Source organism: Aotus nancymaae, unplaced genomic scaffold (genome assembly GCF_030222135.1).
Source record: "Aotus nancymaae isolate 86718 unplaced genomic scaffold, 86718_ANA_hifiasm-v0.15.2.pri h1tg000064l_1, whole genome shotgun sequence".
Taxonomy (NCBI): domain Eukaryota; kingdom Metazoa; phylum Chordata; class Mammalia; order Primates; family Aotidae; genus Aotus; species Aotus nancymaae.
In genome coordinates, this window is record NW_026988479.1 from 16,080,855 (window position 1) to 16,107,440 (window position 26,586).

Below are 26,586 nucleotides of genomic sequence, written 5' to 3' on the forward strand. Positions count from 1 at the left end.
GAACTGTAAGGCCTTTAAGAGTCAAGTTCTGTATGAGGGAAACAGATACTACTACACTGAGCCAGGCAGCCTGGTGTTGGTGTTGGTGGCAATATTTGATGGCAATGGCAATTCTCCTTTGTGTTGTATTTAACGCAGAATGGATTATGTGATGTTCAAGGTGGTGGCAGTAGAAGGAGACTAGGTCTGGAAGGTCTTCATGTCCTATCAGTTACTCAAAGACTTGAGTCTCCATCTATATAGCATGTTAGCCCAAGACTGGGAAGTGTGCACCACCAGGCTTGTGACTGATACTAATCTAGCCAATCATAGACTTCAGGTTATGGTCAAGGACACTGAGATGCCACCTATGTACTCCAGATTCAGACAACAACTGCTGCTGGTCAGCTATTTCTACTGGCTACATCTTGACAGACCCCAAGAATATTGGGAATATGAAAATATATATTAATTATAATTTCTAAGCATTATTTCCTATATTTCTTTAGCATATCTAAATTGATTATTTATGCTTTGCATTTTGTAGTCAGAGTTTCAGGTTTCTTTCCCTCACCTCATATTCTATGCCTCTCTACATCTTTGGATTTCTTCATTAGTTACTAATTTTTGATATTGTATTTAGCTATATTTTCTTTTAAAGTAAAATTTCAATAGTGATCTTGGTGAAAATTCAATCATCTACCAGATTACCTAAACCTGATTTAAGTTTTAGCCTATTTTAATCATAAAAAGATGTCTGAGATTTTTGGAAGAGGTCATACCTCTCTCTCTCTCATCTCTATTTCTGTTTATATCTGTCTTATCTAGCTCTATCTGCAGTCCTGGTCATTATTTTTATTTTCGAGGGGACAGATTGTCCTAACAGACTATGATGGTTCTCCTTAAACAAAAATGGGCAAGATTCTTGTGCAGGTATCACTTTAAAAACCTTTACTTGCTTATTTGTACTGTGGGAAGAGAATAAACAACACCATTTCTCCTTTTTGAATGACATTTATTTGATGTTTAGTTTGCTTGTTTGTTTGTTGTTTTGTTTGAGACAGGGCATCACTCTGTCACCTAGGCTGGAGTGCAGCAGAGTGATCTTGGATCTTGGCTCACTTCAACCTATACCTCCAGGGCTCAAGTGATGCTCCTACTTCAGTCTCCTGAGTAGCTGGGACTGTGGGCGTGAGCCACCACACCTGGCTGATTTTTTTTTTTTGGTATGTGGTCGACATGGGGTTTTGCCACATTGCCCAGGCTGGTCTCCAACTCCTGGCTCAAGCTATCCACCCATCTCGGACTCCCGAAGTGCTGGGATTACAGGTGTGAGCCACCACGTCTAGCCGACCTTTATTTTGAAATCCTGTTTGCTTGAGCTTTATGAAATGTATGTCTTAATAGATGATGGGAAAACTTATTTGTATCCTCAATAAGGCAAAAGTGAATTAGTTGAGCATGCCCCCAATTTTCACCCTAGATTAGGGTAATAAACTATGACAGAACACTCCCTTCTCATCCTAGAGTATTTCTCTCAGATTTTCTACAGGGTATTAGTAGTAGATCACTGAAAACCCTTCTTTCTTCTGCCACCTTATAACTAAGTAAAGCCAGCTTGTGGGCAGAAGGTCATTGAAGGGCTGAAGATCCCTCTCTATTGAAAGAAGGATAGCAGTGGGGATAATATCTTCATATAGTTTGGCATTATCTTTGATAGGAAAATGGTCATGTAAATCCCTTTGACTACCTTTCTCTTAATTCTTGTAATTTTCATCTCATGGCATTCAAAAGATCAAATCACCCTTTAGCTCAAAAAAGACAGGCAAACTTAATTATGATAGATACTCAAACAATGCGTTCTTATTTATTTTTTGAATGGCTGATCTTTTGTAATAAGACTATAATGACTTGCTTTCATTTTTAGTATGTTTTTGAAAATATTTTTCTATTCCTATATATGATTATTTGTGTAATATTTTAATATGTTAGATTTTATTGAAACGAAATCTTCAGAATTGTGAAAGTGACTCCTAGGATAATGTCTCTGCTTGTACACTATATGAAAAGTAAAGCCAAACCTAAGAAATTAAACCTACTGTAATAACATAATTTTAAAATTATGTAATAGATTCTCTCATTACAATATAAATAATTACTATATGTAAACATGGTATTTCATTCAAACTTATAAATATGCTATAAATTCTAATCTAATATATATGATTCTTTCTTAAAGGATATTAAGAAAGTAAGAGTATTTGTAAAGAAGGAATGTGAATTCTCATCAAGGTTTAAGAAAATAAATGATTTAAAATAGCATAGCCGATAGAATGCATTTAAAGCTGGAAACCCATATACAAATATAAAATATTGGTGTTGGTTCTATCATCTTCGAAAAAGAGAAACTTACTTTTATTTTTAGATGTATTAATAGCATTAAAGTGAAAGATGGGTAAAACCTTCTGAATTGTGAGGACACGTATGACAACATGGGAGGTTGTAAATTTTTTTACACAATAAAACCTAATGTGTTATTGATTATTGTATCCTCTGAAATATCTTAGATATTAAGTTTTCTGTTCTCCAGCTTGTGAGGGGAGCAAGATTATGTTATTTTCTTCATATTACCTATTTTCCTCCCCTTTATGTTATCCCAAATTAACTATAACTGGTTTAGTTCAGAAAACCTGTCCAAAGGAAATAACCATATATCTAGTTAAATATAAAATTTCAAGTAACCTAACAGTTATAATCTGCCTGTATGATAAAACTGATTTCACTACATCTACTTCTGACCCTAATTAGGTTTTGCAGTTTATATAAAAAGCTGTTTTTAAAGACTTGGGCCTTGGGAATTATTCACCTTGATGAATAATGCTCAATGCCAATGAATTAAAATATGCTGAGTTATTATAACATCCATATAAAAGTAATAATCATGTAAAGCAAAAAATAATATCAACAGGTAGAGATAGGCATTTGTTTTCTAAATGTTAAGAAAGGGAACCTGTGATTATCCTTTTTTTTAGCCACTCACAGAGGATAAATGATAGCTTTTAAAAATATTATACTATTGTTATATTTAATAAGTCATCCAGTACAGTTTTCTGAAAATACAGGGGATAGAAGAACAGGTTAAATGATACCACGAGGAAACAATTAAACAAATTCAGAATGTAGGACATCCTACAAAACAACTAGTCTGGACACTTCAGAAATTCAATGTCATTAAAGATCGGGGACTATTCTAGAGTAAATAGATCTAACACCCAAATACAATGATCAAAGTTGGTTGAAAGACAAAGTTTCTAAGACATTCCTTATAACAAATGGTTAAAGTAAGGGCATTTTTCAAAGGAACTGGAGTGAATGAGAATTCTTATCAAAATTGAGGAAAAGATAATAGAAAGACAATTAGTGAAATTTGATAGGGACTGGATTTTAGATAACATCGTATAATTGTTGCTAATTTTCCTAGGTATGATAGTAGCATTATGATTGTATGAGATAATATTATAATTATGTGATACCTGCTGAATTATTTAGAGGTGAAATATGATATCTGCAAGGTACTTTCATATGAGTTTGCAGAAAAGGGGATGTGTGTGTATAAAATAAGAAAGAAAAAATATGGTAAAATATAAACAATTGTTAAGTTTGGATGGAGGTTAGAGTTGTAGTTTATGTATAGTTCTTTTAACTTTTCTATATATTTAAATTTTTTCTTTATCCCAGTTTTTTTAACCCAGTGGTTCTTTTAGACATATCCAAATATTTAAAATTATTTTTTAAGGCAGCCTTAGGTTTTATAGAAAATTGAGCAAATAGTACAGACATTCCCCTCACATAGCCATTTTCTCCTACTCAAAGTTTCCTTGTTATCGAAATCTTGCATTACTGTGCTACATTTTTTTATAATTGATGAACCATTACTGGCGAATTATTAACTAAATTTCATAGTTTAGTGTTCACTCTTTGTGTTGTATAGTTCTGTGGATATTGACAACTGCATAATATCCTATGTCTACCATTGTAGTATTGTAAATTAAAGTCCCCTGTGTTTAGCCTCTTTATCCCCCTTCCTCTTCTTCATAGCTACCACTGATCTTTTAAATGTCTCTATAATTTGGCCTTTTTCAGAGTACCATGTAATTGGAATTATACAGTATCATTGCCTTTTTAGGCTGGATTCTTTCACTGAGAAATACGCATTTAAGTTTCCTTCATGTCATTCTGTGGCTTGATAACTTATTTCTTTACATTAACATTTTTTTAAAACCCAAAAAGAAAATTTAAAAGCCTAACAACAAACTACAACATATATACCTTGCTTAGAATTAGATTGAAAAACCCATCACTAAAAATACATTTTTAAAGATAATTTGGGAAACTGGAATATTTGCTGGCTATTTAATATTATGAAATTGCTCTTAACTTTGCTAGATGTGGTAATTGAATTGAGGTTATGTTGAAAATTCTCCTAGGAATTAGAAAGGAAAATAATATTGATATATTTACAAGAAGAACATATCTGGCTGCTCTTGGAGAGTTTTATGAGGTTCAGACACATCAAATTTCAGGGAAATGTGAAGTGGAAGCAGTGCAAAGAAAGAAATATGAGTAAGGAAACCATTTCAGTGTCCCTTAGAACACTCTTATTCGGATTCTGTGCTTTTCCTGGGTCTTTGTGTTTTTCAGTTGGGTTTGAGTGAGTGTGACGATGGTAACCTAACCACCACTGAGTTGCACACATGGCCAAACGCTGAACAAAAACAGAACTTTCTTAGTCAAAGTCTTCTTTCTGAAGCATCTTAGGACTCAGATCACTCCCTTCCAGGTTCTGAAATTTATTTTCTCCAGTTTGAAAAAAAATGGCTTGGATCTGTTTAAAGATTTATTTATTCTTGCCCTGTCTTTATGGGTGGAATGAAGAGCCTTTCGAAACGCCAGTAAGACTTCGGTACATTAAGAGACGCTACTTGAAAATACTCAATTTCGACCTGCAAATTAGGGCCCTAGGATTGTCCATTCAGCCCAGTGTCAGCGAGATACGGGGAGATAGAGTCAGCGACAACGTGAGCCCGAGCTGCCATCAGCCTGCAAGAAAGCATTGGGATTTTCTTAGTTTAGGAGAAAATAAATACTCGGAAGAGACGCGGGGTGGCGCTGCAGCCTTAGAAGTAGAAGCAGCAAAGCACCAGCCGACGCTTCTTTATCCAGATACTCAGCTAAAGAAGCAGCGACCAGGAAGAGAAGGCTTTCTAGGGCGGTCGCTCCGGGAAATTTGGGCCCTAGGATTGTCCATTCAGCCCAGTGTCAGCGAGATACGGGGAGATAGAGTCAGCGACAACGTGAGCCCGAGCTGGAGCAGGTTTGCTGCGAGACCAGAAGGCAATGGAGGCCGGAGAGGGGAAGGAGCGCGTTCCGAAACAAAGGCAAGTCCTGATATTCTTTGTTTTGCTGGGCATAGCTCAGGCTAGCTCCCAGCCTAGGCACTATTCAGTGGCTGAGGAAACGGAGAGTGGCTCCTTTGTGGCCAATTTGTTGAAAGACCTGGGGCTGGAGGTGAGAGAACTTGCTGTGAGGGGGGCCAGGGTCGTTTCCAAAGGGAAAAAAATGCATTTGCAGTTCGATAGGCAGACCGGGGATTTATTGTTAAATGAGAAATTGGACCGGGAGGAGCTGTGCGGCCCCACAGAGCCGTGTGTCCTGCCTTTCCAGGTGTTACTAGAAAATCCCTTGCAGTTTTTTCAGGCGGAGCTACGAATTAGGGACATAAATGATCACCCCCCAGTTTTCCTAGACAAAGAAATACTTTTGAAAATTCCAGAGAGTATCACTCCTGGAACTACTTTCTTATTAGAACGTGCCCAGGACTTGGATGTAGGAACCAACAGTCTCCAAAATTACACAATCAGTCCCAATTTCCACTTCCACCTTAATTTACAAGACAGTCCCGGTGGCATAATATTGCCACAGCTGGTGCTGGACAGAGCCCTGGATCGAGAGGAGCAGCCTGAGATCAGGTTAACCCTCACAGCGCTGGATGGCGGGACTCCACCCAAGTCTGGCACGGCCCTGGTACGCATTGAAGTTGTGGACATCAATGACAACGTCCCAGAGTTTACAAAGCTGCTCTATGAGGTGCAGGTCCCGGAGGACAGCCCTGTTGGATCCCAGGTTACCACCGTCTCTGCCAGGGATTTAGACATTGGAACTAACGGAGAAATATCTTATGCATTTTCCCAAGCCTCTGAAGACATTCGCAAAACGTTTCGATTAAGTGCAAAATCGGGAGAACTCCTTTTAAGACAGAAACTGGATTTCGAATCCATCCAGACGTACACAGTAAATATTCAGGCGACAGATGGTGGGGGCCTATCTGGAACTTGTGTGGTATTTGTCCAAGTGATGGATTTGAATGACAATCCTCCGGAACTGACCATGTCCACGCTTACCAATCAGATCCCAGAAAACTTGCAGGACACCATCATTGCTGTATTCAGCGTTTCAGATCCTGATTCCGGAGATAACGGAAGAATGGTGTGCTCCATCCAAGATGATCTTCCTTTCTTCTTGAAACCTTCTGTGGAGAACTTTTACACTCTGGTGTTAAGCACAGCCCTGGACCGGGAGACCAGATCCGAATATAACGTCACCATCACTGTCACAGACTTGGGGACACCCAGGCTGAAAACCGAACACAACATAACCGTGTTGGTCTCCGACGTCAATGACAACGCCCCCGCCTTCACTCAAACCTCCTACACCCTCTTCGTCCGCGAGAACAACAGCCCCGCCCTGCACATCGGCAGCGTCAGCGCCACAGACAGAGACTCAGGCACCAACGCCCAGGTCACCTACTCGCTGCTGCCGCCCCAGGACCCGCAGCTGCCCCTCGCCTCCCTGGTCGCCATCAACGCGGACAACGGACACCTGTTCGCCCTCCGGTCGCTGGACTACGAGGCCCTGCAGGCGTTCGAGTTCCGCGTGGGCGCCACAGACCGCGGCTCCCCGGCGTTGAGCAGCGAGGCACTGGTGCGCGTGCTGGTGCTGGACGCCAACGACAACTCGCCCTTCGTGCTGTACCCGCTGCACAACGGCTCCGCGCCCTGCACCGAACTGGTGCCCCGGGCGGCCGAGCCGGGCTACCTGGTGACCAAGGTGGTGGCGGTGGACGGCGACTCGGGCCAGAACGCCTGGCTGTCGTTCCAGCTGCTCAAGGCCACGGAGCCCGGGCTGTTCGGCGTGTGGGCGCACAATGGCGAGGTGCGCACCGCCAGGCTGCTGAGCGAGCGCGACGCGGCCAAGCACAGGCTGGTGGTGCTGGTCAAGGACAATGGCGAGCCTCCGCGCTCGGCCACCGCCACGCTGCACGTGCTCCTGGTGGACGGCTTCTCCCAGCCCTACCTGCCGCTCCCGGAGGCGGCCCCGGCCCAGGCCCAGGCCGACTCGCTCACCGTCTACCTGGTGGTGGCGTTGGCCTCGGTGTCGTCGCTCTTCCTGTTCTCGGTGCTCCTGTTCGTGGCGGTGCGGCTGTGCAGGAGGAGCAGGGCGGCCTCGGTGGGTCGCTGCTCGGTGCCCGAGGGCCCCTTTCCAGGGCATCTGGTGGACGTGAGCGGCACCGGGACCCTGTCCCAGAGCTACCAGTACGAGGTGTGTCTGTCGGGAGGTTCCGGGACAAATGAGTTCAAGTTCCTGAAGCCGATTATCCCCAACTTCCTTGCTCAGGGTGCAGAGAGGGTTAGCGAGGCAAACCCCAGTTTCAGGAACAGCTTTGAATTCAGTTAAGTATTAATAAGGGTCTGCTGAGGCTAGTCTCGTTTAATTTGTGGAAAGCCCTTTTTTACTGCTTTGCCGATTGGAGATGTGTCTTTTTATTAGAAAGTATTATCCTATTCCAATTCTATGCATGTTACTGATATTTATAAACGTATGAGTTTTTTTGCGGTATAATGAATGCAAATTTTCTTTGTATTCTAATTTTTGATTAGTTTCATTGCAATTTAATTCCATTTAAAGTATAAAAGTAGATTTTGTATTTTCAGAAATCTTTGATTTTTAAGTTACAGCCTCTTTTCCAGACCTCATAGTCCATGGTTCTAGATAATTTTGAAGTCCTACATTAAAAATATTTATCATTACATGAGTTATATTTTCCAGCCCAGTATATTTGTGTTTGTTATATCCTCTTAGGCAAGTGTAAATTCTACCCTGTGAATTCACATTGGCTAAACCTTTAAATAGTTATATTTAGGAATAATATAGCAAGCACCATCCTTACGTTTTTTCAATATATGTACTTCTTTAAACTGTTAACATATGAAAATTATTAGTCTTTAGAGATTGTAAGAATGTTAATTGTTGGATTCTACAAGGCATTCACATTATAAGTGCTCTAATAAATTTTTGTCAAAAATGACTCATTAGTATTCTAAAATGTAGATAAATGATACATGAGTAGCAGTTTTCAAAGGCATGCTAATTCATCATGCTTTCTCTTTCAAATGGTTTCTTAAGAGTACTCTGCTTATTCCAGTCACCCCTTTAAAGTCTTTTAAAATTATAAATAACCTATTAACTCTGAGCATTTCATTAAAATCCAGAAAATGTAAAGGAGTCTATGTCTTTGTCCTTGACCAACTTTTAGAAACTTCAGATATAGCTTGGTATGGCTGTTTTTTAAAACATTTTCTGGAGCATTTAGGACTCACTTAGAAAAAAGTCTTTAGGGAGAAAAATGTATCCAGCACCACTCAGTATATTTTTTGCACTGACTACTGTTTTTCCCTCTTTCCTTTCCCTAGACTTTCCAATGCTTTTTAATAAAGGTGTTTGAGTTACGTTTCTCACCAGCTCCCTCCTTTATTGTGTGATTTACACAATCACCAGAACATTATAGATTCTTAATAAAATTTTTGAATAATTGAAAGAAAAGTATTTTACTTGTGATATGTTGATATTTAAATAAACTAAAATACTTAAAACATTTTGCTGGAATCAAATACTCCTTGGTGTACAATGAATTATAGTTTTATTATTAATTGAATTGGTCACCATTATTCAAACATGCAGTTATCATTCTAGTGTCGCTTTCCTTCAACATATTTTTCCTTTTTCTCTTACTGCTTAAATTGAGCCTCCTCTCCTGTCCACTGGCTTTAGGAATACAGATGGAGAAATTGTAATTTTTGATTTTATGACTTTAATTTCCTTCCAGAGTTCCCTAAATGACTCATCCAACTGCCTTCATTTCTTGCAGTTTACTTTCTGATCCACATATTAAAACAAATTTTAATTATTAATGTTACTCAGTCTATCTTACATTTTTATATTATTTTTATATACATTTGAATGAGTTATCCTATTAAAATTATAATATTAATTTTGAAGTTCTCGTTTTGAGATTAGCAGTTGTGTAGAGCATATGTTGGTATCAAAAGCCTCTGATCAACAAACTCATTACCTTTAGGATTTTGGATAAGTCACAAAATTTCTCTTCTTCTACCCCAAATGATAGCAGGTATTTGAATAGCTTGCAGTTATACTCAGCATAAAGACATAAAAGTGAAATTGCTGTTATTTTTAGTATCACTAGTGTTAAGAGCAAACATTCAACATTCTTGATAATTGTGTAGAAGTACAAAAGAGGCTACACTGAACACATATTGGCACTGTTTTATTTCTCTACCTACAACCTTGCAGTGGCTTCCTTTTGTTCTTAGAATAAAATCCAAGCACCCATTATTTGGCCCTGGCTTACTTTTCAGCCTTCCCTTTCCACTTACTCTTGGGACATTAAGTTTTGTATTTGCTGTCCTTCCTTCATTATTTCTAATAACTATGCTTTACTCTTTCAGGGCCTTCACACATTTCTTAGCCTGGCACACTTTTCCTATATCATGTTTCAGATTAAATGGTACACATTGGGGGAAACTATCTTAATCCCTCTCCGTGAAGTTAGGTCCCTGTATTGCATACTTTCAGTGAACTCAGTACCTTTTCTATGCAGCACTTTTCACAATGTTTAAACATCTGTTTAAAGACTGTACACCCACTAGATGGAAAATTGTTATAAGATATACAGACATTGTCTGTCTTGTTACCACTACTTGCCTAACTTCTACAAACTCAACAATTACCTGTGGAAATAAGTTAATACAGATGAAATGAATAATTGTAAATTTGCTCTGAAATAAGAAGAGAAAGCACTCTAAGTTTCCTTAAGTGTGATGATGTGGAAGAAATTAGGCATTTGTAGCCCTCTGGATCTACCCCTGACATGATATATTTTCTTTTTTACTACCTTGCAGGAGGTGTCTTTTCCTTGTATTTTTCTGGTGTATGAAATTCGTGCTCATTTCACAAAGTTTAGGAAAAAAAGACAAACATAAATAGGATAGCGAAGCATGCTATCATTTAGAGCAAAATCTTTTTAAGTTTGTGTGTAATTATTACAGAAGAGGAGGGGTAGTCTAGTATGTGTACATTTCCGAAAAATCATGTAAATGAGGACTCTACCAAGAACAATCACTGCTTTTAGATAAGAGCGCATTTTATTTCCCTAGATAGCATTTATTTAATTCGCATAACATGAGATACTCCTCCAGTAGCGTCAACTAGGATTGATAAGAATAAACAATAAAACAAAACACAAACACCTTCTCCAAGATTTTGAAACTGCAAGCGAACGCATGGTGGCGCTGTTGACTAAGAAGGCGAATTAAACCACAGGCATTGTGATTCTCGGTGACGCACGGATCCAGTGTGGTACACCAGGGGTTATGAGCCCAGGCAGATTTTTGAGCAAGCAATTGTGAGCCTCTGGAAGGGCTTATTCGCTAGGCCGTCTGCAAAGGCTGTGGGGCAAAAGACTGTTTCCCAGCGCTGTCTGAGGTTCAGCTCGGTGACATTCCCTGGAAGAACGTGACAGAAAGAAAGTGCAATGGAGGCCGGAGGAAAGCGATTTCTTAGACAAAGGCAAGTCCTGCTTCTCTTTGTTTTTCTGGGTGGGTCTCTGGCTGGGTCCGCGTCAAGACGCTATTCGGTGGCTGAGGAAAAAGAGAAGGGCTTTTTAATAGCCAACCTAGCAAAGGATCTGGGGCTAAGGGTAGAGGAACTGGCCGCGAGGGGGGCCCAAGTTGTATCCAAAGGCAACAAACAGCATTTTCAGCTCAGTCATCAGACAGGTGATTTGCTACTGAATGAGAAATTGGACAGGGAGGAGATATGCGGCCCCACAGAACCATGCATACTGCATTTTCAGATATTACTGCAAAACCCTTTGCAGTTTGTTACAAACGAGCTCCATATCATAGATGTAAATGACCATTCTCCGGTATTCTTTGAAAATGAAATGCATCTGAAAATCCTAGAAAGCACTCTACCAGGAACAGTAATTCCTTTGGGAAATGCTGAGGACTCGGATGTGGGAAGAAACAGCCTCCAAAACTACACTATCTCTCCGAATTCCCACTTCCATGTACTCACTCGCAGTCGTAGGGACGGCAGGAAGTACCCAGAACTAGTACTGGACAAAGCGCTGGATCGGGAGGAGCAGCCGGAACTCAGCTTAACGCTCACCGCGCTGGACGGCGGCGCTCCGCCTCGGTCTGGGACAGCCCAGATCAACATCCAGGTCTTAGACATAAACGACAATGCACCAGAATTTGCACTGCCTCTCTATGAGGTTACAGTTCTAGAGAATACCCCCGTTAACTCTGTCATTGTCACTGTCTCGGCTTATGACTTAGATACGGGAAGTTTTGGGACAATATCATATGCATTTTTTCATGCTTCTGAAGAAATTCGCAAAACTTTTCAACTAAATCCAATTACTGGTGATATGCAACTAGTCAAATATTTGAATTTTGAAGCGATTAATAGTTATGAAGTCGACATTGAGGCCAAGGATGGTGGAGGCCTATCTGGAAAGTCTACAGTCGTAGTCCAGGTGGTTGATGTCAATGACAACCCACCGGAACTGACCTTGTCGTCAGTAAACAGCCCTGTCCCCGAGAACTCGGCAGAGACTGTACTGGCTGTTTTCAGTGTTTCTGACCTAGACTCTGGAGACAACGGGAGAGTGAGGTGTTCCATTGAGAACAATCTCCCCTTCGTCCTGAAACCATCTGTAGAGAACTTTTACACCCTAGTGTCAGAAGGAGCGTTGGACAGAGAGACCAGAGCCGAGTACAACGTCACCATCACCGTCACAGACTTGGGGACACCAAGGCTGAAAACCGAGTACAACATAACCGTGCTGGTCTCCGACGTCAATGACAACGCCCCCGTCTTCACACAAACCTCCTACACCCTCTTCGTCCGCGAGAACAACAGCCCCGCCCTGCACATCGGCAGCGTCAGCGCCACAGATAGAGACTCAGGTACCAACGCCCAGGTCACCTACTCGCTGCTGCCGCCCGAGGACCCGCACGTGCCCCTCGCCTCCCTGGTCTCCATCAACGCGGACAACGGACACCTGTTCGCCCTCCGGTCGCTGGACTACGAGGCCCTGCAGGCGTTCGAGTTCCGCGTGGGCGCCACAGACCGCGGCTCCCCGGCGCTGAGCAGCGAGGCGCTGGTGCGCGTGCTGGTGCTGGACGCCAACGACAACTCGCCCTTCGTGCTGTACCCGCTGCACAACGGCTCCGCGCCCTGCACCGAACTGGTGCCCCGGGCGGCCGAGCCGGGCTACCTGGTGACCAAGGTGGTGGCGGTGGACGGCGACTCGGGCCAGAACGCCTGGCTGTCGTTCCAGCTGCTCAAGGCCACGGAGCCCGGGCTGTTCGGCGTGTGGGCGCACAATGGCGAGGTGCGCACCGCCAGGCTGCTGAGCGAGCGCGACGCGGCCAAGCACAGGCTGGTGGTGCTGGTCAAGGACAATGGCGAGCCTCCGCGCTCGGCCACCGCCACGCTGCACGTGCTCCTGGTGGACGGCTTCTCCCAGCCCTACCTGCCGCTCCCGGAGGCGGCCCCGGCCCAGGCCCGGGCCGACTCGCTCACCGTCTACCTGGTGGTGGCGTTGGCCTCGGTGTCGTCGCTCTTCCTGTTCTCCGTACTCCTGTTCGTGGCGGTGCGGCTGTGCAGGAGGAGCAGGGCGGCCTCGGTGGGTCGCTGCTCGGTGCCCGAGGGCCCCTTTCCAGGTCATCTGGTGGACGTGAGCGGCACCGGGACCCTGTCCCAGAGCTACCAGTACGAGGTGTGTCTGTCGGGAGGTTCTGGGACAAATGAGTTCAAGTTCCTGAAGCCGATTATCCCCAACTTCCTTGCTCAGGGTGCAGAGAGGGTTAGCGAGGCAAACCCGTTTCAGGAACAGCTTTGAATTCAGTTAAGTGTTAATAAGGTTCTATTGAGCCTCATCTCAATACTGTGGAAAGTCCTTTTTTACTGTTTTACCCATTGTTGAGGTCTCTTTTGGTCTGGTTCAAGGTGAGTAGCAGTAGAGCAAAATTCCAAATCCAGAAATGGCTTAGGTTGCATTAACAGAAGGACTGAAAAAGTAGTTGTTTGGCTCTGAATATTTTGTATTTCAATCAAGAATCCTTAGTCGGTAGAACATTTTGTTTATATATTGATTCTGCTTTTTCTGTAGTTAATCCATGCATATTCTCTCCTTTCGTCCTAGCTTGCCAATGCAGTCTTAACTCTTCCTTCTTTTTTTCTGATGGGGAGCAAAAAGAAATTCATTTTCTTTTAATGGTGATTTCAAATAGCTTTTTAAAGTAACTCATTTCAAATTTTATATTATGAAATAATGCAAAGAGAGTTCCAAACCACCAATTTTATAATTTCACTTGTGAATATATTAGTATAATGTGTTGTATATAATATGTCCAAAGCAGTTTTGTCTGTGGTTAATGAAGTTTTGAGGATAGACGAGAATGTGTTTTATTTAAAATATAGTAATATATTATCTTTTTAGGAACATAGTACTCAAATGAAAGTAATTTAGTTCTTCTGTGTTGACATTTGCAATTAATATTTCAATATTTTATGTGCTTATATTGGCCAAACTATGGACACAAATATAGACCAGTATGGATAATTACTCTTTGGTTTATCTAAAGTGTGTTCATGATGACTGAGGAAAAAAATTAAACCTATGCCATTTTAAAAACTGACTGTTCTTTTCCATTCGGCACACAAACATTGTTTATTAAGATGTCTGGTAGGATGACAATTATTTGTTTCATAAATTCTGAGATGTTTTACCAATCTGAGGCCCATTTTTTTTTTTTTTTTTTTTTTTTTTTGAGATGGAGTTTCGCTCTGTTGCGAAGCTGGAGTGCAGTAGCACTATATCTCAGCTCACTGCAATCTCTGTCTCCTGGATTCAAACAATTCTCCTGCCTCAGCCTGCCTAGGAGCTGGGATTACAGGCACGCACCACCACACCCAGCTAATTTTTGTATTTTTAGTAGAGACAGGGTTTCACCACGTTGGCCAGGATGGTCTCCATCTCTTGACCTCGTGATCTGCCCACCTCAGCCTCCCAAAGTGCTGGGATTACAGGTGTGAGCCACGGCGCCTGGACTCAATTTTTATTTTCAAGAAAATACATGCGTTTATGAGATCTAAATACTTCATGGTAATAGTGTCCTATCCAATCCTTCTTTATTATTAATATTTACTTGCCATCTGTATGGTGATATAGGAGAAAGATACTTTCCTTTTTCCCTGTCTTGGTTCCCTCCTTCAGAATTTAACCTGACATGATTTAGGATTATATATGATCTTTCTGGGATAGAAACTGTCCATCCATATCGACATTCTACCTCCTACACGATGTAATTAAAAGAAGTTATGTAAGAATAGAAGGTTCTAAAAAGGAGAGGGCAATATCGTTATGAAACTCTAAATTAGCTACATCTAAGAATAAAATCTGGAAGCAACCAAAACATCAAACCTTGTGGTTTTCTTGAGTGAAACCAAAAAAAGTATTTTAAGCAACAGAATATTTAGCTCCTAATTAGGGAAATGTATTAGGAAAAAATTAATTTTCTTCTTATAAGCATTTCCTCATCCATAGAACATCCATAGAACTTTCCAGGAATTAAATACTTGTGACTAGAGAAAAGAGAATTTCTCAAAGATTTTTTAAATTCCCCCAAAAGCAAAAGAGTTTAAGATTGACATGCTTTCAAACATCTGTTAAAGTGTAGTTATTATCACATTTAAATAGTGTCACTTTATGTAACTGATCATCAAATGCATAAATCTTTTTTTTTTTTTTTTTTTTTTTTTTTTTTTTTGAGACGGAGTCTTGCACTGTTGCTTAGGCTGGAGTGCAATGGTGAGATCTTGGCTCACTGCAACATCCGCCTCCCAAGACTTAATTTAAAAGCTTAGCTCAACTTTGCCACACCCAGGTAAAAGTTTTGGCACAAGCACTAAAATTGTGATTGAGCTGGGACCCATGCTCTTTTGGGTGGTATTGTTCTGCAGCAGAATCACATGATTCTCTTGCCTCAACCTCCTGAGTAGCTGGGATTTCAGGCACACACCACCACACCTGGCTAATTTTTTTGTATTTTTAGTAGAGACGGGGTTTCACTATGTTGGCCAGACTGGTCTTGAACTCCTGACCTGGGATTAAAGGCACGAGCCACTGTGCCAGACCTTTAATCCTTTTTTAAAAAACATTTGAGATAGGGCCTCGTTCTGTTGCCCAGGCTGGAGTGCAGTGGCACAATCATGGCTCACTGCAGTCTCAATCTCCTGTGCTTAAGGGATCTAACCACCTCAGCCTCCAAAGTAGTTGTGATGACAGATGTGTGCACCCAGCTTTTTTTTTTTAAATGTATTTGTAGAAATGGAGTTTCTCCATGTTTCCCAGGCTGGTCTGAAACTCCTGTGCTCAAGGGATCTTCCTGTCTCTATTTCCCAAAGTGCTAGGATTACAGGTATGAACTACCATGCCCAGCTAAATGTGAGTCCTTAATAGTCAGAGGAAAATTAATATAATATTTCCTTTCACTTTAAGTACTTTATAGAGATGTTTGAATCTGGCTCTTTTGGTCAGATATTTTTCTTCTTTGCATACTTAGCTGATTTTCCATGAATATCAGGAAAAGGCATAGAATTCTGATCAAGATTTATCTCTCTTTGATTGCCTTAGTCCCAAGTGGTATCAGAGCCAGGGAAGTATTCAACTGTGGAAAGTATAGAGGCAGTTCATTTGGGAACTAACATGTTCAAAAGGCAATATGCTGAATCATTTAGACACTGAAGCTGGAAGAACAGATACAATTAGTAGTTTGGTTTTTAGATGTACTGGATTTACACATTGTTGAGAAAATAAACAGAATTTAGCAAAGCCAGAAAAGATAATCTGGACTAAATTTGAAGATGGGAAACAATCACATCTTATTCTTGGTTCAAAGTTGCTTCTTTTTAGGGCAGTTAGAAACCTTTCACCCTTTTATTTGAAGACAGCTTCCAAAAACGTATTCATTTGGGTATTTCATTAAATATGTAACAGAGAGAATATCACATGTACAGTACTAATTATTATTGCCATGTTTTGAAATTCTGCAAACTAAAAGTCTGGCAAAAGGTAAAAGGGATGACTTTATACATTAATAATTTTCTAGTAATTTTTCTTCTAGGCAGGCTGATAATTCATTATTGTAAAATATTTACAAGTTGATCTCACCAGCATTCCAATTATCAAAAAGTAAGAGAAAATTTTACTCCCTTCCCTCACTGTAGAATATATAAAATGACTTTACTGGACTCTAAGCAACCTTAAGATAGAGTCTGTTTCTGGTTTATTCATAATGGCATTTCCAGCAAGTAGCACAATGCCTCATTAATAGTAGATGCTCAGTTTATATTTGTTAAATAAATAAATTTTAAATTATTTGGGAAATAAAAGAATTTTCTAAGGACTTATGAACTTATTTATTTGGACCTGATCTACACATTGAATTTCAAAAGAACTAACTGTATTCAGAAAGGGATGGAGTATGAAGAATAATTCTCTATAGAGCCAATTTATTTTTTTAATGGTCTCCCTTCATATCTTAAGACTTGTGGAAACTTGGATAACTGTAAAATTATGTATTAGTATCCAAGTTGTTTCCAAATTGAGCTTATTAATATATTTGATTTCAGGGACAAAGAATAGATTAAATATCAGACTTTTTTGTATGTCAAATTAGCTTCCTGAAATTGGTATTTAAATTCTCTGGCCTCTAATTGGTACTGCTATTGAACTTAGATTAGTCTTGATGTCAAGATTAAATAAAATTTGCAAGATCCTAAAGGCTTAAAACAATTTTTAATAGCCAATCATTCATTTATTTTTAAAACATAATTATTGATTTTGTGCATAATTCCTTTTTCTCTCTACAAATACATTAGTTCAGAAATAAATATTTCCTTGACATTCACAACCTAGTTTTTAACACTGAAAATTAAAGGGATACAAATGAATTTTAAATTTTTATGTGGGGTTGTTATAAGACCAAGCTCTATTCAAATATCAATCATTAAAACTAGTGGGGTCACTCACTATACCATCATACTTTTCATAAATCTTTAATGAATAAATTCTACTTCCTTACAAATGAGGACTTCCTTTTTCTAAAAAAAAAAAAAAAAAAACAGGTTTTCTATATATTCCTCTATTTTATTCTGGGAATGTCTTTTGCTTCTTAAAGTAATTGCTAGATTTTTTTAAGTGAGAAATCTGTTACTCCTAATTATTTTAATGTCAAATGTGCATGTGGTTAATCAATAGTTTGCTTGATCATAGATTTAAAATTTTAAGCTGATTTTCCTTCTATTCTTTTGGTATTTAACACTGTTGATGAAAAGTATAATGTCAGTCTACTTCTCATTCTTTTATCTGTAAACTTCCTTACTCTCTTTTAGATGTGTTTCTTTATTCTTGCTGTTGGAGATATATGGTAGTTCCCAACCTGAGATTGATATAAAGTACTGCATTTTTTTCTTTGAGAAACTACAATTTTCTTTTCAAAATTTTCATTTGGCAAGTTTTCAAACTATTTGTTCTTGTTTCACAATTGCTATTTTCTTCTTTTTTTGAGTCTTTTACTTTTAAATTCTTTCCATGTTGTGCTGAATTTATATTTCTTACAGTAGATAAAACAACTCTTGTATTTGTTAAGTCTGTTTTTTATGGTGTTAATCTTCTTCATTTGCTTGGTGATATTTTATTGAGAACTTATCTCCTATTGGAAGCTTCTTTCACGGTAGTACTTGTTTTGACAATCTTGGGGAAGGGAGGAAGGAGAAGAGGGGTCTCACGGTGGTTTCATCCCCGGCCTCTGCAAACCCAAGCCTTAATTTAAAAGCTTAGCTCAACTTTGCCACACCCAGGTAAAAGTTCTGGAACAAGCACTAAAAATGTGATTGAGCTGGGACCCATGCTCTTTTGGGTGGTATTGTTCTGCATTTTCTCATTGAGGCAAAAATCTCATTGCTTCTTGGTTGTCATGGTTTCTGCTAAGGCTATAGAATGGAAGCTAATGGAGAAATTTAAAATGTTAAAACATTTTAAACTCTGCAGAGTAAACAAGTTGATTTTGAGGAAAGCTAAATTGTGACTGAAGTAATTGACATATGGGGACTATATGGAAAGAATCATTGTCTTGATTCAAGTAACAGCATTCATGGTAATGCTCAGAAAGATAATAACATAATCCAAGATTCCACTGAAATAGTGGTTGCTTTTTTTTTTTAATGGCATGGGACTCTGGACTCTGGTAATAATGCAAAATGAATTTGCTCCTTCCAATAAAATCTCCTCATGAAACCATCTGTCAAAAATTAGTGTTCTGGAGCTGGGCACAGTGGTTCATGCCTTTAATCCCAGCGCTTAGGGAAGCCAAGACAGGAGGATTGCTTGAGCCCAGGAGTTCAACAACAGCCTGAACAACATAGTGAGACTCTGTCTCTACAAAAAATTTTAAAAATTGGCTGGATGTGGTGGCATGTAGTTGACGTCAAGCCTCTTGAGCTACTCAAGAGGCTGAGGTGGGAGGATCCTTGATCCTAGGAAATTGAGACTGCAGCAAGCCAGGATCATGCTCTAGCATGGGTGATACAACCAGACTCTATCTCAAAAAATAAAATTATCCTGGTAACAGAGAAGTCAGGGTTCTTTACCATCTCTTGTTAGAGTGGAATCTAACATGCAGAAATACAGCACAACATAATCATACTGTTCTTCAACACTGTCAACGATTTCCTGACCCAAACTTCCTCATGTACCTTATTAGTCCACAATTAAAAAAAAAAGTCCTACTTGGAATGCCAATAGTATCACTGGCAAAAACAGAGACAATCTAGGGACTAATACCTAAGTCACTTTCCCACAGCCGCCCAAGGACATATTCCTCAGCCCTGTCTTGGTATCCATCAGCATGGGCAATGGAACCTGTATGGTTTGATGTCCCTGGTTTTTGAGACTCTTGTTCTAAATGTGTCTGGGGCTTTCTGGAGTTGAGCGTCAAGATGTGGAGATCCTGGATGACACGCAACTGTAATAGCTAGATAACAAAGAAAATTTATTACAAAGCAATTCTATATTGTGCACTGAGCTGGCCAGGTAGAACAAAGTGGTAACCCAGATGATGACTTAGGCCAGAACTCATGACTATTTTATTGGTGATTGGTGATTTGACACTGCAGAACCCTGGATGTTTAGCACATAGGCTCACAACCTAGAAGTATGGAGCATGTAAAGCACCATATGGAGCATGTGAAGCATGCCATCTAGGCTCCTAAGTAACAACTACGACCAGGCACAAGCTGGTGCTGTTACTAAGGACAACTGGAAGCCACCTTTATTTGCCATGACCATCCTACACCTGGTCTAGGACTTGCCACAGTCTTCTCTTCCATTCCTTTAACCACCCATAGGAGGATTTCCATTCTCTTGATCACTGATTTGATTCAGGCTTCTTTCTCTTTCAATTATCTCTGTTTCTGTTCAGTGCTACTCAGATGTGGAGGGTTGACTGGGAAACTTTAGTGCACTGCCGCTCAAAAGAAGACCTCTTCCTGGGCATTTTGGGAGTATCAACACCACTGGGACTTAGTTCTAGAGCTTTCAGTGTGAGAAATTTCTGACTGGAATATCAGAAACAAGTATCAAATTTCTGAAGCCAATTATCTTTAATTAATGTGAGCTATCTATGAGGAAAGACTTTGAAAAGAAATTTAACTTCTAGAACAATTTGGGATTTATTTTAGAAAAAGAAATTGTATTCTCTAAATTGTATTTTCTGAGATTTTTTTTTTGTTTAAATTTCTTTATCTCTGAGGAAATGAATTTCTTCATCCCAAATGTTTCAATTCTATTTAATTTGAAGTAGGTAACTGGCAGTATTGAAATTTCGTTGATGATGTTTGTTATTACAAGAAAGGATATTCTTTTTTTCTCTTTTTCTTTTTAATTATGCTTTAGGTTCTGGGGTACATGTGCAGATCATGCAGGACTGTTGCATAGCTACATACACGGCAAGGCGGTTTGCTGCCTTCATCCCCACATCACCTGTATCTGGTATTTTTCCCCCGTTATCCCTCCCCACCCTCTCCACCCCCGCGTTGTCCCTCCCCTAGCTCCCCGAAACTGACCGCAGTGTGTGATGCTTCCCTCCCTGTGTCCATGTGTTCTCACTGTTCAACACCCGCCTGTGAGTGATACCATGCGGTGTTTGGTTTTCCATTCTTGTGTCAGTTTGCTGAGAATGATGGTTTGCAGATTCATCCATGTCCCTATGAAGGACATGAACTCATCTTTTTTATGGCTATATAGTATTCCATGGTGTATATGTGCCACATTTTCTTTATCCAGTCTATCGCTGATGGACATTTGGGTTGGTTCCAGGTCTTTGCTATTGTAAACAGTGCCACAAGAAAGGGTATTCTTTTATATTTTACTGCAATTTTTAAAAAGAATGTATTCTGAACATCAGTGAAAATGATAGAAGATGGACCTCCGAAAAACCTCTTCTCCAGGAAACAATGAGGAAACTGAGAAAAATTGTCAAAATTAACTGTTTCAGAACTCTGGAATTTAAACAAAGATGTGCAGCAACTTAGGGTGAATTTATTGAGAAAAAAGAAGTCTGACTCTTGGTTAAAAACAGTGGTTTTGTGGCATTTTAACTGGCCTATTTCCATCTCATTTAAAAGAATACTTAGTAGCCTTTAAAACTAACAATTTGCAATCACAATGAAAATCAGCAGCCTGGCAGCCACCAGAGGAAACAGAACAGCACCACAAATAATTGCCATTATTTGATCTGTTTGGTGGCTCCCTGGAGGACTCCACTTGCAAGGCTGTCTTTGATTGGCCTGAAGCAGATCTTATCTAGTGCAGTAAGTCTGGGTGACAGAGCAAGACACTGTCTCAAAAAAAAAAAAAAAAAAAAAAACAAGAAAGAAAGAAAAGAAAGAAAGAGAGAGAGGGAGGGAGGAAGGAAGGAAGGAAATCAACTGAGATTGTCTAGTCTTAGGAACAAAAAGATTTTTAAAAATGAAAATGTACAGAGACCTGTGGGACACCATGAAGTCTACTAAATACACATACTTGAAGTCCCAGAAGGACAGGAAAGAGACAAAAGAACAGAAAGAATAGCTGAAGAAATAATGGCTGAAAATTTCTCAAATTTGATGAAAAATATTAATCTTCACATTTGAGGAGCCCAACTAACTCCAACCAGGATAAAGTAAAAGAAATCCATGCCTTGACACATCATGATCGAACTATCAAAAGAGAAGACAAAAAGAGAACCTTAAAAACAGCAAGAAGGAAGCAATTCATCACTTACCTTATCCTCAAAAATCTTATCCTCAATATGATTAACACTGATTTCTTACAGAATAATGGAGGCCAAAGTGGAGTGGGATGATACATTCAAAGTGCTAAAAGGGACTATCAACCAATAATTCTATGTCCACCAAAAGTGCCTTTCAAAAATGAAAGAGAAATTAAGACATTACCATATAAACAATAAGTGACTGACTCCATTGTTAGCAAACCTTCTTTACAAAGAAATATTAAAGGTAGTCATTTGGGCTGAAATAAAAGGACACCAATGAGTAACTTTAATCCACATGAAAAAATAAAAGCATCATTATAGGCATATATATATCTACAGAACTATAAATGTGTTTTTATTTGTAACTTTTTATTGAAAAGACCACTGCATAAAGCAATAATTATAAATTTATGTTCATGGGTTTATAATTGGGAAAGATGTAATTTGTATGACAACATAACACAAAGGGGAGAGATAACTAACTATATAGAAATAAAGTTCTATATTCTATTGAAATTAAATAGGTATTAATCTGAACTAGATTGGTAGAAGATATTAATTTTATTAACCAGGAAAACCACCAAGAAAATAACTTTAAAAAGGTAAAAGAAATGACAAGTCAATTAAAATTGTACCCAAGAAAATATGTATTTAACACAATAGAAAATAATGAGGGAACAAAATAACAAGATGTAGAAAGCAAGGCAAATTGCCAATAAATCTACCTTATCAGCAACTATGTTAAATGTGGCTGGATAACATACTCCAATTAAAAAGCAGAAGTTGGCAGAGTGGATTTTTTAAAATGATCCAACTATACGCTATCTATCAAGGGACACTTTGGATTCAAAGACATACATAGGTTGAAAGTAAAAAGATGGAAAAAGATATACTCTGTAGACAGTAAGCAAAAGAGCTAGAATGCCTACATTAATATCAAGCAAAATATACTATAAAACAAACAAAAATATTACTAAAAATAAAAAGTTGAGGGGAATTTTACAATAATAAAAGGATTGATCCATTAGGAAAATATATCATAAATATAGATATATGCACCTAATAATAGAAACCCAAAATAAATGGAGCAAACAGTGACACAAATGAAGAAATAGACAATTTGACAATAATAGCTGAAGACTTTAATACCACAATTTTTGATAAATGAGAAAACAATGAAACAGAGTATCAACATGAGAAAAGAAGACTTGAATAACATTATAAACCGACAATACCTAGCAGAATACTCCATCTAGCAACAGCAGAATACACATTATTTTCAAGTGCATATGAAACATTCTCCAGGATAGACTGTATATTAGGCCATATATTAGGCCATAAAACAGGTAACAAGTCTTAAAAAATTTAAAAGAGTTAAACTCATACAAAGTATGTTTTCCAGCTGTAATGAAATGAAATTAGAAAGCAATGGCAGAAGAAAATTTAGGAAATTCACAAATATGTGGAAATTAAACATTTTTAAATAACCGATGAATCAAAGAAGAAATCACAAGGGACATTATAAAATATTCTGAAATGAATAAAAACCAAAATGCAACATGCCACAACTTACAGGATACAATAAAAGTTATGCTTAGAGAGAAAATTTTAGCTGAAATATCCATATATTTTTTTGAATGTCTCAAATCAGTAACCCAGACTTTTACCTTAAGAAGCTAGAAAAAGGAGCGCATACTAAAACCAATACAAGCTGAAGAAAGAAAATTATTAAATTAGAGTGGAAATAAATAAAACAGAGAATAGAAAAGCAATACAGAAAATAAACTAAAATAAACTTTGAAAAGTTCAACAAAATTGGCAAAGCTTTAGCTAGACTGACGATGAAAAGAGAGAGAGGACTACTAAATTACTAAATTTAGGTAATTTATTGCTAAATTTAATAAATTGCTAAAATTAAGAAAAAATAGGGAAAAGTATGACCTATTTCACAGGTCTTAAAAGACATTATAAGGGAATATTATAAACAATTTTAAGTCAAAAAATTAGAAAATCTAGATGAAATGGAAAAAAACCTTAGATTAAATAGAAAACACAAACTACCAAAATTAACTAAGGAAAATGTGAATAGACCTGTAATTGCCAAAACTGACTAAGGAGAAATACTAGGCTGATGCAAGAGTAGTTGGGGTTTTGTCATTAATTTCAATGGCAAAAACCACAATTACTTTTATACCAACCTAACACAAAACCTGAATAGACTGTAATAGGAGATTGAACCAGTAATCAAAAACTTTACAGAAAGAAAAGCCCAGGACCAGATGTCTTCACTGGTGAATTCTACCAAATGTTTAAACAATTAACACCAGTACTTGATACACTCATTCAAAAAACAGAGGAGCAGGAACTATTCCTCAACTCTTTTCTATAGAGGCCAGTATTAACCTGATGACAAAACCAGACAGTGATAACACAAGGAAAAAAATAAATACCAATTTCCCTTACGAATACAGATGCAAACATTCTCAAGAAAATGTTAGCAAACTGACTCTAGTGTCCCATAAAAATAATTATACGCCATGGCCAAGTGGGATTTATCTCAGGAATGCAAGTTTGGTTCAGCATGTTAAAATCGAACAATGGGCCAGTTGCAGTTGTTCATATCTGTAATTCCAGCATTTTGGAAGGCCAAGGTGGGAGGATTGCTTGAGGCCAGGAGTTCAAGACCAGGATGGTCAGCATAACAAGACCCCATCTCTATATTTTTTTTTAAAAAAACCTAGCTGGATGTGGTGGCTTGCACCTGTAGTCCCAACTACTTAGGAGGCCAAGGCATGAAGACTGCTTGAGCCCAGGAGCTTGAGGCTGCAGTGAACTATGATTGTGTCACTGCACTCCAGCCTGTGTGACCTTGTCTCAAAAAAGAAAAGAATATTTAAAAAGGGATTTGAATATACAGAGTCCTAAAGTTAAAATTGTTAAATTTGTACTTCTAAGTTTTGAATAGTCTATTTTAAAAATGAAAGAGTATTTTAAAAACTTAATGATGACTTGATAGTGTTTTGTTCTTACTTTGAAAGGGAAGAATAGAGGAAAATTAAACATTAATTTTTGAGAGAGATAAAGGGTGAAATAGGTATTAGATTTTGACTATTATTTCCTAAATCATATTTCCAATAGCACTATTTCAAAATGTTAAGCTAACAATAATAAATGGTTAATATCATTGGTTTGTGGAATTTATTAGAAGTTCTTATAAAAGGAATGATCTCCTGGAATGTTCTATTAAATAGGTACATCAGATTCATCAGCTGACCATTGGAATGAAATAGCTGTAAAGCAAACAACAGTGCTCAGTGGTGAAAGCAAAGTAAATTTTACATTAGCTATAACCTTCCAAACTTAAACCTGTAAGATATTTTTAAAGTCATATTCATGGAAATGTAAATGTAGGAAGGAGAGGCTTGAATAACTAGAGTTTATCTTGAGAAATTTGTATTGGAATCTAAGATAATTTATAATAATTTCTTCTAGAATAAAAATAGTATTTATAAGTTTAATATATCAAAATACTCATGTAATATCTGACTTAGAATAAATCTTTAAAGTCAGAAAGTGTGGGCTTTTCAACTTTGTTCCTTTTTTCCTAAGTTTATATTCTGGGTCCCTTGCATTTTTGTGTGAATCTTACGGTCAGTTTGTCAGTTTCTGCAAAAAAGCCAACTGAAATTTTGATTGGGATTGCACTAAATCTGTAGAGCAATTTGGAGGGTACCAATATTTTAACAATCTTAAGTCTTCCGATCCACGAATGCTTTTCATTTACTCAGACTTCTTCAATTTTTTTCAATGATGTTTTATAGTGTTCAGTTCTCCCACTTGTTTTGCTAAGTTTATTCCTAAGCATTTTATTCCTTTTGATGATATCTATTATAAATTGAATTGTTTTCTTGATTTCAGTTTTGGTTTGTTCAATTCTGTAAAGAAATACAATTCATTTCTGTATAGTGATCTTGTATCTTGAAACCCTGCTGAACTCATTTATTTATTTTTGTGGTTTTTGGTTTTGTTTTTTCTTGAGACAGAGTCTCACTGTGCCACCCAGGCACAATCATGGCTTACTGAAGCCTCAACTTCCAAGGCTCAAGTGATCCTCCCACCTCAGCCTCTCAAGTAGCTGGGACTACAGGCATGAGCTGCCATGCTAAGCCTGAAATTTCTTTAAAATTATTTTTATCTTTCCTTCAATGATAAGGTCCTTGCCTATATTTTACCCAAGAGGCAATTGGTTTCCTGTGTATTCCTCCATTTCATCTCTCTTTGTATATTTAAAATAAAAATAATTTAAATATCACACTTCAGATCTGGCAACCAATTATGTAAATAGTCATATGAATCCTTCAGAATGAATAATATGACTTTCCTGACTGAGATGAAATAGTTTTCAGGTGCTCATTCTTTATATCATTAGCTTATCTTAGATCATTGGTTTATCCTCCATTCAAGTATAATAGATCTGTTTTTTTTCTGATAGATATGGGAGATTAGGGAAATAATCTATGGCATAGTATGCTAGGCCATTCTTTTAGACCACCCTTCTTGGTTGTAACTTTAAACCCTTTTTCAGAAAGTAAACAACTTTTCAAAAGATCTACACATATTTTTATACAATACCTAGCAGAATACTCCATCTAGCAACAGCAGAATACACATTATTACGCAATGAGTAATTCATTATGTCACTCTTAATCTTTTTCACCTGATTAATGATCTTGACAAAAATATTGAATATTAGTTTTCTTTCCAATTTGTAAGTTTGTATAAACATCTCTCTTTATTGGTAACT

General features: G+C 38.3%; 2 protein-coding genes across 3 annotated transcripts; both read left to right on the forward strand.

Moving 5' to 3' along the window:
- The first annotated feature begins 3,643 nt into the window (after positions 1-3,643).
- PCDHB2 (protocadherin beta 2) lies at positions 3,644-8,943 on the forward strand. Of its 2 annotated transcripts, XM_064366246.1 has the most exons (2): positions 3,644-3,658; positions 5,398-8,943. In XM_064366246.1, the coding sequence occupies exons 1-2, from the start codon at positions 3,644-3,646 to the stop codon at positions 7,771-7,773; spliced, it is 2,391 nt and encodes a 796-aa protein (XP_064222316.1). In that variant the 3' UTR covers positions 7,774-8,943. The 2 variants fall into 2 exon arrangements, with proteins under 2 accessions (XP_064222316.1, XP_021520625.2); XM_021664950.2 differs by lacking the exon at positions 3,644-3,658 and having other exon boundaries at positions 5,233-8,943.
- Positions 8,944-10,746: 1,803 nt separating this feature from the next.
- On the forward strand, positions 10,747-14,101 carry PCDHB3 (protocadherin beta 3). Its single transcript, XM_021664949.2, has one exon. The coding sequence runs from the start codon at positions 10,928-10,930 to the stop codon at positions 13,304-13,306; it is 2,379 nt and encodes a 792-aa protein (XP_021520624.2). The 5' UTR covers positions 10,747-10,927; the 3' UTR covers positions 13,307-14,101.
- Positions 14,102-26,586: the final 12,485 nt, after the last annotated feature.

Coding starts and splice junctions, on each gene's coding strand:
- PCDHB2 (XM_021664950.2), top strand. CDS start 5,377: ATGGAGGCCGGAGAGGGGAAGGAGCGCGTTCCGAAACAAAGGCAAGTC.
- PCDHB3 (XM_021664949.2), top strand. CDS start 10,928: ATGGAGGCCGGAGGAAAGCGATTTCTTAGACAAAGGCAAGTCCTGCTT.